Here is a 13,759-nt window from a genome sequence, read left to right on the forward strand (position 1 = left end):
CCTGAACTGCATTACTTTCACTCATGGAAAATATGACTCAGAAAAGCAATAAAACATAAGTCAACAAGAAAAAAACCCAACCAACCAAACAAAACAAACCTAGGAAGCTAGTGCAAACCCAAAATCATAATCATTAAGCAACACAGCAAAATATTTCTTTTTTTACCTCCTTTTTTTTTCTTTTTTTTTTGGTGTACAATGGAATGTGTCTATGCGACCTCCCTCAAAATAACTTCACAGAACAGTTAATTACAGTTACTTCTAAGTATTTGCACAGACATTCCTAACTACACCGAGACTTACAGAGAATTCTGGTATACATCTGGTGTAATAGCATAAAGGAAAAACTAGTTTAAAAAAATAGGTAAGAAAGTTAATTTGCATTGTTGCAAGTGTTGTGAAGTAACAAAAACTGTCAAGTAATTTAAAACAAGTAACAAGTAGTATCCAGAACCCATTACTGACTAGATTTTTTTTAAAAAGCACCCCCCACCCGCCAAAACTGTTAGAACAGAAAGATCACGCTTTAAAGTTTTTTTCTGCTTTTTGTTTTTTTTTTTAAACAAATCTTTTTGTCAGAAGCCCATTTCTACAAAAAACCCAGCACTATTCCATTACTGTATTAAGTAAACTGTTGCTCTCACCTGTATTAAAGGTTAGCATCATTTCTGTACATGTAAAATTATTGCTTTTTTGAAAAATATATTTAGCATGCTAGGCTTTTTTTTAATCCATTTCCTGCCTTTACAAAATGTTACAATTTAAAAAAAAACTAGTAAAGCTTTTGCAAAAATTTTCACAGAACATTTTCTTTCAAGGCAGCAGTAACTTTTGATAATGCATAAAATTATATGTGCAAAATCTGAAACTCTCAGAAATATTACCATCACACATAGTGTCACAGCAATAAGGAAAGAAAATATTTATATCTGTGGAATACATTTTTAATTGCTTACACTGCATGGTTTAACAACCTGTTATGTGCCACAACCCCACCTTGAAAACTTGCAGTTAAAGAGTTACTGTAGAAGAGGTATATAAAGCTTTTTTTTTTTTTCTTTTTTTCCTAACACCACCAGTGTTCACCAAGTACAAGACATGACACATTTATATTAACATTAACCTGCCAGCACAAAAGAAGTTCCTCGTCTTTCCACAACGTCACTGGGCCCAGGGAGGAGTGGTGAACCTGCTGAACCAAACGCGGGAGCAGAGAGTACTTTACGGGCCCAGGGCTGCCTGGACTTGTTCAGTGACACCTTTTCTCTTCTGAACAGACAGACCAGCAGCGTTAAGACAGCTGAGCGTTTTACTATTTCTGTTTTTTCAAACATGAAGACTTCCTTTGTGATCAGGTCGAAGAAAGTAGCCCTGTTACAAAAAAAAAAAAAGGTCCTGAGAGTAAAACACAGAAGCCTGTTTTTTTTCTTAGTGTTCGACTAGCTTTTCTTTTCCAAAGCCGAATAGAAGCTTTTCTCTGAAAGTGTTTCAATTTCCATATTCACATACTATTAATGGTGCGCAGTCAAGAGCAAGAGCACTAGAAATGCAAGTGGTCCCCAAACTGTAATGAAACAAACCATTGCAGAATGACGGTCTTTCTCTTTAGTCCCTTTAATCCTTCATCAAGCATTGCTTTCTCAGCACCGAAAGCCGAATGCCACCTTTTCCCCACACCCCCCCTTCTTCTTCTCCTCTCTCTCTCCTTTTTTTTTTTTTCAATTTGCTTTTCAGCATGACAGGCAGTGGCAGTTTCATTAATTAATACTTCTCCAGCCCTCAAATCCACTGCTGTTTTTCATATGTATCAAATAGTCATTGTGAGCATCAGGGAGGTTTTTGTTACAGTGCTTAACTTCTTCATGCTGTCCAAATCACATAAAGTTTAATTTTTCCAGTGTCTCAAACTTCTCTTGATTAATATAGATGCCTTGTGTTGCCACAGTGCTTGCCAACTCCACTGTTTATTATAAAGGAAATAAGGAACCATGGGACTGATTAGTACGTCAATTTATATATATCTTGTGTAGCATCTTCATTTATTTTAAAATGATTAACAGCGCGGAGGCACCCCCCTCCTTGCAGAGCGCTGGTTTCAGTCCCGCGCAGCGGCTCCGGGTGAGGCGATGGCTGGCAGGGAGGCTGCTCCGCAGCCACCGGCACACGGGGCAGCAGCACCGGGGGCTGCTGGGGGCTCCTCTGCCACGGCTTTAGGTTCCCTTCCGGAGAGGTAGCATGTGGGTGACCTCCACCCCGCCGTGGTCTCTGCCCTGCAAGAAGGACGACACAGGGAAAAGCTCATTCTCGCCTCTGCTTCCACTCGCAACCCTCCAGTAAGCCCTGCCTGCCTTTGCTACCTTTTATTAGCATCATGTACATTCATTTTGGCCCACCACATCACAAGTTTTTGGGGGTTATTTTAATAATCTCCAGCAAGATGAAGTGTGCCAGGCCCGTATAAAGCCCCTGGTGGAGTACAAGAGCAAGTAAAGGCGTTTGATGGAGGGGTTCAGAGAAGGCTGAGAACGAGGGGAAGTAGTGGCCTCCAAAAAATGGAATTCTGTGCTAGCTAAAAGGGATTCATAACTAGACCAGCGTTTTAAAAAGCTGAAGCGTGAGGTCACAAAGGCAACTAAAAGAAGAAAAACTGAATTCTTGTGCAGGTCTGTCAAATGCTAAGGCAGCTTTTTTCCCCCCTTGTCATCTTCCTTTTATTTTTTTTCGACAATATTCATGAATAATTACCATGTTGAAAAAAATAGCAGGGATATTTGAAAATCAAGTGAAATTAAAGATAACATCATGAATAAGTGGGAGCCTGCAGCTCCCAAGAAAAGCTTTAAAATGACATTTAGAGCATCACTGTCGGAACAATGCAGTTTACAATCCTGATCCTAAAACAACATGGCAAGATTAATCTTACATAAATGCATTATCCTTAAGCTAAAGTCTTGATGAAGTGAAACAGACCATTTTAAATTAATGCAACATAAAACACAGCACCCATGTAAAATCCAAGTAAGTTTCAAGCTGTGCCTATGGCAGCCCTCAAAATAGCTAAAAGAAAGCCCAGCTCTGGTTGACATAATGTATTAAGTGCATCTCTTTTGTTAATAGATTTAGAAAATTCCTAATTAAACCTGGCCCAAGATTCATGACATTTACCAGTCAAAGTTTGGTTTAAGTCGGAAAGATTTGCAACAAAATTAAAGAAAAAAAAAGCTGCTGTACAGATGGCAGTATATTTGAAATGTAGGAAACAGTAACCGAATGAGAGATGTGATAAAACTTCCTTAGTTGGATGCTGAATTTCCTGCAGTAAACCAAGAAAGATGCTTTACATTTTTGCGTGGCTGCATCATGCCTGAGAGACAGAGCCACAATTCCAGGAGGAGGCATTCATCATTAAAATGTCTCGTATCGAACCAGCTCTACGTACACGGGGGAGTGCAGCAGGGTTTTGCCAAGCCGGAGGAGGAGGGAGAGAGGGGAGGGGATGGCAGGTGCCTCGTCCCAGTTTCCCTGGGTAAGAGCTGAAAAAAAGGGGGTGTAATTAGGGGTGGGTTTGGGGGATGGGTAGCCTGTGGGGAGCTGGGCAGCAGAGGTACGCGCTGTGGTTTGGGCACTACCCACCCACACACTGAGAAAATGGCAATTCAATCTCCTTCAACCCAGCAGGGAGGTGCAGAGGCAGCGGGGACGGGGGTGGCGGAGTGGCTGGACCCCACTGGTGCACAGACACACTCCGGGTTTTGCTGGGAAACAGCACCTGTGCTGCCAAAACCCACCCCGTGGCTCACCTCCTTGCACTGGCCCAAAGGGGCAGCTACATTTTGAACTAGCCCATACGTAGCTGGATGGAATCCTTCCTGAAGTGAAACATTTACCATTTTAAAAACTAGGCTTTTTTCACTTTCAGCCGTTTAAAAGGGAAAAACAGCAGATCTTTTTCTAAGCAAAACCCAGAGTTTTGGTAAAAAAAGCTGCTTTCATAGCAACTTCCAGGGCTTTCCACCACTTAGGAAGAAAAAATCAGTTTGTGTGCATGTTAATATATTGGTGATGGATTATTGCATGACATTGAAATAAACTGCAATTATTGGTTTGGAGCACAGATACCACTCAAATTTGCTGGCAAGGGGATAGTTTTGGGACAAGCTACATCTGCTAATCCTGCTCATGAACTAACAGACATGCATATTACTCAGATGCCAGTACAGCAGCCTCCATGATTCCTTGATTGTTTGCATTATAATTTCCATATGTATGAACGAGACAAATTAGGTTGCCATTTATTTGTTCATTATCTATTATTTTGATTAATGGAATTCTTGTTCTCAGAATAACTATTTAAAAATAACATTTGCAATAATGAGGACTGAACTATTAATCATGATCTTTAGCACAAGCTCTGCAAGGAACTGGTGCAAGATAACTCATAGGAACAAATGTCATAAATAGGACTTCTAGCAGACACTACTAAAAATTCAAATAAAAAAAAACAAACCCAAACCAACTAAACTCAGAAAACAATGGTTTAAATAACTTTTTATTCTGGTTGATTTGAGTTTTTTTCTTTCCTCCTCTTCTCTCCAAAGTTGCTTTAGGACAAGCAAGGCTGTGGTGACTATAAAAACATTAGAGATAACAGATGCTGCCAGCCTTCCCTCCAAGTCCCTTTACAATATACGTGTGTGTATATATATTTATACACACGGTGTTTTCTTGATGATTCTTTTAAATCTCTCTATCCTCCAAATTCTGACTATTCACATTTATGCTACCTTAAGTACTGAACATCGCAAAAAATATTTTCAAATACTTAAAGTGTATAAAATTAAGGCTTGTGGACTTCTTAATGAGGTTTACCCGTGTCACACAGGGCCTGCTGTGCACCTCTCTTCAGCAAATGAGGCCCAAGAACTGTAGTGTCCACAGCTCTTTCACAGAAATGGACCATCACTGCTTCCAGCATGGGGAACGCTACAGTCAGAAATACACGTGATATCAACAGTTCATGTGCTTTCTACGCTGTAGCTTTTAATTAATTCTCTGTGAGTAAAAGGGTGTTTTTCTGGAGAAAGCGAAGGTTGGAATTTTGGGGGTTTTGCTTTTTTTCACTTACATAAAAGGCAGAGAAATTAGTGTCTCTGGTTCCAGCACTGCAAATTTGCTTCATGTATATATACCCTCAAACAGACAGAACTCTTCCTTGTTGCTAACCAGTAAATTATACCTTTTGAATACTCAACTACTTGTCCCTTAAAATTTTTAGAGCCTATTGTTTGACAAAGCACCGACAGAGGATAAACTAAATTCCTAAAGTAGGCAAGTTTTTTACATATTTTTAAAAACACAGCAACAGAAGTTAAATGCAAGGCATAAGAATTAGAAACTGCTACCACTGCTGTCACCATTTTGCAAAAGCAGGCTAGAGGCTGACTTCTGTGCCACTGAATACACTTGGGAACTGGGCTTCTGGCTGTAATGTTACAGCATCAGAAAGCGTCTCTGAAATGACCCTATGCTTTAGGAGAGCTTTGCTTTGAGAGCTGCTGCAGCTTCGAGACACCCACAGTCACAGGGACCCTCCCTAAGGGGAGTTTGCTTTTGGGTTGCCGTGTATAAGCAACTGGAGTGTGCTCCCCGAATTCATGCCTATGAAATCAGGTCTTTGGATGCTGCCTAATGTATTCCAAATTAAGATACATATTTATTGTGGATAAGCAAGGTTAATTATGGATATACTGGGATATTTAGCATTTATAAAAATATTCAGAATATTCAGTATGTTTAATATGGCAGCATTTCAAGAGAATGTACATGACTTTGCACAAATTGTATTGACTTGAAGTATGTAATGAGCATTTTTTGTCCTTTAGACAAAGAACAGTAGGAAATATTCCAGAGTTCATGGGAAATTCATTTGATGTAACAACATCCTTCTTTGTGTTTTTTAAACCATTCAGGTAGAAGTAAGCAGCCGTAAATAATGTTATGAAGCAAATAAACATCTTGTCTCCTACATCTTGTTTATACTTCATTGGTGCTGATAACAAAGCCTTAAACACAGCCCACTGCTAATATTATCAAAACTGGGTGTGTATGGTCTTCCTTACATGCCCCTACAGGTGGGTCTATTTTATAGTGATGCTGAACCCCTGCATCTCCTGGTGGTGGTTCACCACCCTAAAGTATGCTTCCTATTTAGACACCTAAATATAGATCTAGCTGGCTCATTTTTTAAAAAGCCTGGCTGTAGACCCTATTTTTAACATGCAGAATTAGAACTGCCAAATAATGTAGCACTGTTGTAAGCTACTATGCTGGGGGATTTTAAAATGCCCGATCTAACATTCTTTCATAAAGGAAACCTTTAAAGATGATCTTCTGGTTGACTACTGAAGGGAATGGGGGATCTGTGAAATACAAATGTTAATATTTTTACTCTTTAGCCAACTACTCAGGGGAAGATGTTTTACCTGAGAGAAGGAAACATTATGTAAAGCGAATCATTTCCACTTCATGTTTAAAAAAACCCTCTTTCATTCTCAAGCTACAGAATGTGGTAACTACTGTTTCTTGCTCGAAGCATTTGCATGGCACTTCCGTAACTTGAACTGACTTCACACCGTAAACTCTCATGAATAGACCTGTCCCCAATTAAGAAATGAAATGAAGACACGGAGTGACAATGTTTAAAGTGGGAAATCATAATGTTACCAGAATGCTGCAGGCATCATTCTCAGTGCGAGTTCATTTCTGTGCTTCTAAAGGCCCCTTCAGCTGCAGGTAGAAATGAGAACATTCCCTCTCTAACACCCAGGGACTGTGCAGGTGGATTCTTCTGGGGAAGCGCAAAGCTTGCTCGTGATGAGAACAAGCAAAACGGCAGACAACTGACTAATCCTAACCAAAAAAGAGGCTGACAAATTGAGACAAAGGCTGATGCTGAGGAGCAAACAAGACAAATGAGAAGGAACCATCCCCTGGACAAATTACCACACTGCATCTTCAGTGGAAGAAATACTGACTGGCAAGAGACAAAGAGTTTCATGAAGCTAACCTCTACCCAGTATTCTGCTGCATTGAGAGATGCTGTAATTTAATCAAATACTTTGAAGACAGATTGACACGGACTGAAAGCGCGAGAGCAAACTACATTTGCCATGGAAGAAGTTAATCAATAAGTTTTGGCCTGGCAGTAGTTTACAAAGACAAGATTATCTGCGTGAATTTATTGTGCAGAAATATAACCTGAATTACAAAGAGTCCAGATGTAGACTGAGCAGCCACATCTCTTTTTGGATAGATATGGTTATTTCAGAATTTTTTAGAAATATATTTTCAGCTTTACATTGTCTTTTAGAGGAGAAAAGCCCACATACCCTCAGAATCCAATCTCAACTATACATGAAATGAAATGAAACCATAAGCATGAAAAGATGAAAGAGCATCTTAAAGATGCTAAGGTTTACTAAACCTACATTAATAAAGCAATGAGAACTAAAGACTAGCTGAGCTAGCGTGGAGAGCTGCAGTGTTTCACTCTGTCACATACTTCTACTGAGAGGTGTGTCCTTGCACAATTTTATTAGATAAACATCACTAGGACAACATTTTCATCCAGTTTTCTAACTACAGCATAACTTTGCTGCTGCTGTCCCACAAAAGCAAAGCAAACATTGCTCACAAGAACAACTACTGGAATGCTATGACATCTTGAAAATTTTATGAGGAGAGTTGTTGGTGACTCCCATGACCTGATGCCAACTCAAATGCTCCTGTGGCAGCAACTTGGCTCCCAATACAGCCTTTAGGCCAGAAAGATGCAAGTACAACAGAGAAGGTACTAAGAGTCTCCCTGATAGTTGCATCATAAGAACTATGGGATCTGGTGGTATCCAATGAAGATGTTTACTAAGCACATAAAAACCAACCCCTGAACTTCATGAAGGTCAGACTAGCATGAAAATGCATCATCTAAGGACGGACAAAACCATCTGCAATCATTACGTAAGAGAGAGGAAGACAGGAAAAAAGTTGTAGTCAAAATTAAACTAAAAATGAGGATGAAAAAAAGTGCTGCAGGCAGTTTCACAATGAAAGAAAACTGCCCATGAGAAGGTGTGCCCTGAGACCCACCTGCCAATCTGGAAGATGGAGTAGGAAGGTCCAGGTTATGACACTGGTCTCCAAAGACATAAAATACATGAAACAAGTTCAGTTTAATGCTTTTCTATGTAGCAGCTTTGCCCTGTATAATTCAGAGTGCTTAGAAGCCTTTAGGACAGGAAACTGTATACTAGAAACAGGAAAGCACACCGCCCTAGGAAGTCCACAGAAACTGGAGGATGAGGGCCTTCCAAAGGCCAAATGCTGGATATCAGGGTACAAATACTCTTCAGAAAAATACACGCTGTTAATTGTGTTGTTGCAGCAGAATACATGTTAGTTGTAAAAGTAAATTATTTCTAGGAATTCTTTATGTACTATTACATATCACTGTGCATTACAGAGTTACCTACCCCATCTGGTCCCCAGTAAGTCAGTAACATGTTTATTTAAACACTAACTACCTGTTCTACAATTAACTGACTCCTGATATAACAGATTTTGATAAAATGCTTAAAAAATTTAAGAGCAAAAAACTCAAGTAACATCATTATTATTTATACATCTTATAAAACAGTCGGTGTTTTAGTGATGAGTATCATTGGGCAACTTTTTCCCAGCTACCACATTACAAACCAAACATTCAATTAATTGTAAAACATACTTGTTTTGGGGCATCTGCGGAGGTGGTGTGAACTTCAGTACCTCGGAGTCCATTAGACTCAAATACCACTGTGGGAACAAGGGGGCTTGTTAACAGATGAACATTCAAGCTTCGTTAGTGTGTGTACATTATTTGAGACCATTACAGATTAACCACATTCAAAAAAAGACACCAGCTACTAGCCTGTGGCCGGAAAATACCAATTTACCGTAACACTTACTGTAAGAGAGTGTGCTAATGGCAGCCTAGGGCCACTGCCCTTTTTAATTCAGACTTCAGCGCTGAAGAAAGCAATCACTGACAACATTAATTATCAGTGTATGTGTAAAGGGACCCTCTTCTTGCATTACTTACCATTTGGCCTCTGTCATTTTGCATCAGACTGGCTTATGTATGCATCATTCACACTTTTCAGGAGGAACCCGCTAGTCTCACTGTCTCGTGCAATGCTCAGGAGGTCTCTCGATATCGGTGGCTTTAGCCTCCTACAGCCTCAACCACAGACTGTTAAAAATGGCTGGTAGGGATTTCCCATTTTAGGGCCGACCGGTCCACGGAAAAATCTTGTTTCCCACAAAAATGTTCCTGTCAACAGCAACGATGAGGCAAAACAAAGCCTTATGTTGTGCTGAAAGGGGTACTTTGATTTCAATTTGTGCTGGTGGCAACAGAATTCATTAGCATATTCATTTCTGAGTACCCTACTCTCTAATTAAAATAAAACATTTGCAAACAGACTTATCTTAAATGCATTGCAATTTTATGGAGTTCGGGCAGGGATCAGGTAAGCAATATCCAGAGAACAAGAGCAATAGTCATAAAAATAAAAAACCTGTCTATTAGATGTAGGTACTGGAATTACTTAGGTTAGCATGGTATATAAAATGTAATTCTCGGCATTTTGTTAGCTAGAACCAAAAGCTGGCAAATGGGAAAGGGAGAAAGCAAGAGCGAGGTGAAAAGGTACCTGCATGGGACCTCTGATGAGTCCTGAGGTGACTGGGTTGGGTAAAGCATTTTCCACACTCTCTGCAGACACAGTCTCCTTGGCGTGTTTGTGTCCTGAGCATCCCTGTAGTTGGGAGGGAGAGAGGGAGGAGGGGGGGAAGGAGAGAGGAAAGTTGAGAAGAAAACATTATGCCAGAAGAAAACATCATTAGTATGTCTAATGTGTCATTATGTGAGGCTACCTTCAGGCCCTGGATGACAACTGTCAGCCTTCATCTAGGCACTGGCTGACAGGCCAGGCACACACAGGACTGCAAGAATGCATAAATTACATTGAATTAAAAAATGCTCCCCATGATGTGCCCGCACCAGGACTGGCATGTCAGGTGTGCGCTTTTCAGAGCAGCTGGATCCACTTCTCAGCCATCACCCAGCTTTGTCAAGCAGTACATCAGGCAAATCAAAGTGACTCCAGCGTGGCGGAGACAAGTCACATGGATAATAGGAAGTGAGTAGGACCAGAGCCCGACTGTCCCCCCCGGGCGACAATACCTCAGAGACAAATGCAGAGCGAGCGGAGCCATCACAGACTGATCAAACCTTTCGCCCCTGCCTACCTGCCTGCCGGTGCTGCTTTGACCCCAGACCTCTGAGGCACAGACGAAAGACATCTGTGAATGAAAGTGTCATTCCGGACATTTTGAGCTGGTAGCAGCGCAGCAGCCTTCCCCCAGCCGTGGGTAAACATGTTTTCTAGGCCATTAGCATTTGCGGAAAACCGCTCAAACCTCTCCTTTTTCTCCAAAGGTCAGTTTACAGCATCTGACTTAAAGGGCTGGTCTTTGTCTTTTTGCTGCTGATCAAAAAAGACACATTTGACTTTTATTGGGCATTTTTATTATTTACAGAAAAAAAATTTGAACATCATCTTTTCTATTTTGGTAAGGCGCCCTCCTCAGAAGGAATGAGTTGAAGTTTCCATTTGCCACTGGAATACTTTGTCTTTTAAAGAAATTCTCAGAGGCTTGTCAGCAGAAGTGAAGTTTCATCTTTTCTTTCAATTTTTCCCACTACAGCATTTAAAAAGAATAAAATTGTGAACAAAAAAATGGCAACAACTCCGCCTCAACTGAAAAATAAACTGCAGGATGCCAGGGGGCTTATCTGAAATACAGGTGCTGCACCTGAAAATTAAGGGAAAAGAAGACGGGCTGCTGCTTACTCTGCTGGTACAGCACCAAGCGTCCTGCAATGTTTTCTATCAGGGCATATGTTAAAAGGAAATGTCCGGCTGAAAAAAAAAAAATCCAGTCACAAATTATTTTCTCTTTTTATAATAGCACCTCCTGCAGATGGCAGCACAGTCTGCATAATGTAGCTAAATGCACTCCCAACAATTAAGTTCCTGGCAGTCAAATAAAAGACTATAATTTAGGATCATGTATACCCCCTCCAAAAGAAAAAAACAATCATGTATTTCAGTGAGAGCTTCACTGTACTATAATGAGACAGATTTGCCCTCTAGGGTGAAGACTGAAGTAGATTTTCTAGTCTGTTACTAGCATTTTCCCTTCACTGGCCAGCACTACAGCTGCAAGCAGAGTGTGTTGAGGAACTAAACGTAGCCTTTGCTGGACCGCTATGCTGACCACTGGACAGGCAGGGGCAGGCAGAGCCCGGCTCTGCTACTGGGAGAGCTGGGCTCCTCAGGTGGTTTTCTGCCTCCTCTGTAAAGACATTTAATTTCTCTATACGCCAAGTCTCTCTCTGGGAAAGGTGACTATGCTTGTCTCAGCAGCCGTTCTAGGCCTGATCCAACAGACCTCACAGATGCACTGCTCCCACTCGAGTTGTTTTTGAGGCAAGAGGATGCTGTTGTAAGTCAACCTACCCTCTACAAACGCTGAAAGTGAGTGGGTTAGGACCTTCACCTACCTCCTCTCTGGCACTCACTTTATGGTAGTAATTTAAAAAGCGGGTGGAAAATACGGATTGCTTCCAGGCACATTTGCCACTGCTGCATTTCCTAAGGAGCACCATAAGGCTTTTAATAGTTCAGAGCTTTGAGCGATGGGCATCATCGCTGCAAGGCAAAACCCCTATGAGTCATCACTCAGGTTATCCTATATGTGAACAGAAAAGGGGGGATGCCTACAGGTGTTGGCAAATTAAGGGAAATGAATGTGACTATCTGAATGGGAGCTCCTGCAAAATCAATCCTCAAAGCTGGTCTCCAGAGAGCCCCAGTGAAAGAGTGCATCTGCTGCCATAATCCACCCTAATACAGCAATTCATGTAAACATCATGAATAAAATAAGTAACTGCTATTAAATATAACAATAAGATTCTCTCTACAAACACCTGGGAAGACTGGGCAGAGTGAAACAAGCCCAGCCTAGGTGCAGCAAGCTTTGCGTTTGCAGTTACATCGCAAAAGTAGGTACAACTCCCTCTTTCCAAGGACATATCAGAATAGACATAGACATAAAAAAAAAGGATCGGAGAAATAAATCCAGCCACTCTACAGGAAGTTGGACACAGCACTACCTTATTCTAGTGTGATCCAAGATGAGGTTGTCCCCCAGACACCCAAGTGAAGTCTATTTGGAACATTCAGTCAGGAAAGAAACAATGACAAATAACATACCTAAGTGGGATTTTTGGTCATCGCTTATGTCACGATTGTCATATTCACTAAGACTAAATTGTGTGACGCATACTGACTCAGAGGGCTCGGTCTAGGGCCATGTATTATTTCAGAAAAGGATCATTTATCCTCCTCTGTTCCTCTCTGGTAGAACTTGATCCTTTTACCTGCAGCAGCTTTTTACGAAAAACAACCATTGCGCCAGGTTTGGAGAACCATCAGCAACCTGGAAGTGGTACGTAAAATGAAGACAAGCTACAGAGAAGAAGTTTCAAATTCTGAAAACTTGACTGCTGTAAAACACTTGGAATGAAAGAAGAGATTTCAAATAACTTCCAGTTAAACTGTCTCTGGAAATCACTGCCCGGGAAAAACATTTTGGCAGTAAACATTTCTCTTTTAAAAAGCAGGTAAATAGAGACTTCCTTGGAAACCTTGCCCCTATCCTACTTTTCCCCAGTGGTCCTCGTGGTACTGCACGTGCCTGCATTCACTGAATCAGCTTCTAGTTCCTGGCTTTTACTGTTCTTCTGCATCCCTCTTAATGTGGCTGGGAGGTCACGATAAGACTTCTCTGAGCAGACTGAAACAGCGTAGTATTAAATAACATCAAGGAGGGCGCCCACATGAAGGTATCACTGTAGGCTGACGGTGGAACAATTGACTGGTAGAGTAGGAAGCCGGCAAGGAGAAACTTTAGACAACATTTCTAGGCACTAGGATGGCCAAAGCAAAACCAGATGAATAAAATCAGGAATACTGACACTTCAGTTTTAGAATCTGAGCATGTCCTCAGCTTCCTTAATAAAAACGTAGGAGCCTGATGTTAGTTGCAATCAATACACAGCTTCTAATCACCTCTGAAACAATCTGCCCTAGAGCAATAAATTAACAGTCAGATCTGATGCAACATTACTTTTTAAATGACCGAGCAAAACTGTCAGAGTGACTGAAAAGTGTATCTCATGGACTATTTCAGATAGATTTTGCCCTCCTGTCTTCTCCAAAACACCTTCCACCAAGAACCTGACCAAATACTATAGCTCCTTCCTTGCCTCACAGCTGCCAGGGGTCAACTTGCACACACATTCTGGGCACTAGACCATAACTGTCCTTATACTACCAGGTTCTAAATGCCCTGAACTTCGTCCCACTTGCAAAATGGGGTCACAAGCTCCATTTCACATATTTTGACAAAACAGAGTATTTTGTCAGGTGAGGACTCTAGAACACCAATCAGGAACACGTGCTCTTTCCATGTGAAGTTCAGTTCTTGCACAACTTCTACTAAGAGAAGCAGCATATAAAGAAATGGGATGATTTACAAATGGTGAGAGCTGGGACTATGGCTCCCATTCTCCCCCTCTACACACACACGTATTTCA

At 41.0% G+C, this 13,759-nt stretch overlaps 1 protein-coding gene across 1 annotated transcript in view; it reads right to left on the minus strand.

The window, feature by feature from the left end:
- Nucleotides 1-2,118: 2,118 nt before the first annotated feature.
- The window catches only part of ZNF516 (zinc finger protein 516), a 100,728-nt gene continuing 89,087 nt past the window's right edge, over nt 2,119-13,759 (minus strand). Inside the window, exons 4-6 of the mRNA XM_069853291.1 lie at nt 9,747-9,851; nt 8,780-8,847; nt 2,119-2,270 (exon numbers count right to left, since the gene is read on the minus strand). Coding sequence (XP_069709392.1) covers nt 2,211-2,270; nt 8,780-8,847; nt 9,747-9,851 — 233 coding nt within the window. The 3' untranslated portion in view covers nt 2,119-2,210. The remainder of the gene's footprint in view (nt 2,271-8,779; nt 8,848-9,746; nt 9,852-13,759) is intronic.

Source organism: Phaenicophaeus curvirostris, chromosome 3 (assembly GCF_032191515.1).
Source record: "Phaenicophaeus curvirostris isolate KB17595 chromosome 3, BPBGC_Pcur_1.0, whole genome shotgun sequence".
Taxonomy (NCBI): Eukaryota; Metazoa; Chordata; class Aves; order Cuculiformes; family Cuculidae; genus Phaenicophaeus; species Phaenicophaeus curvirostris.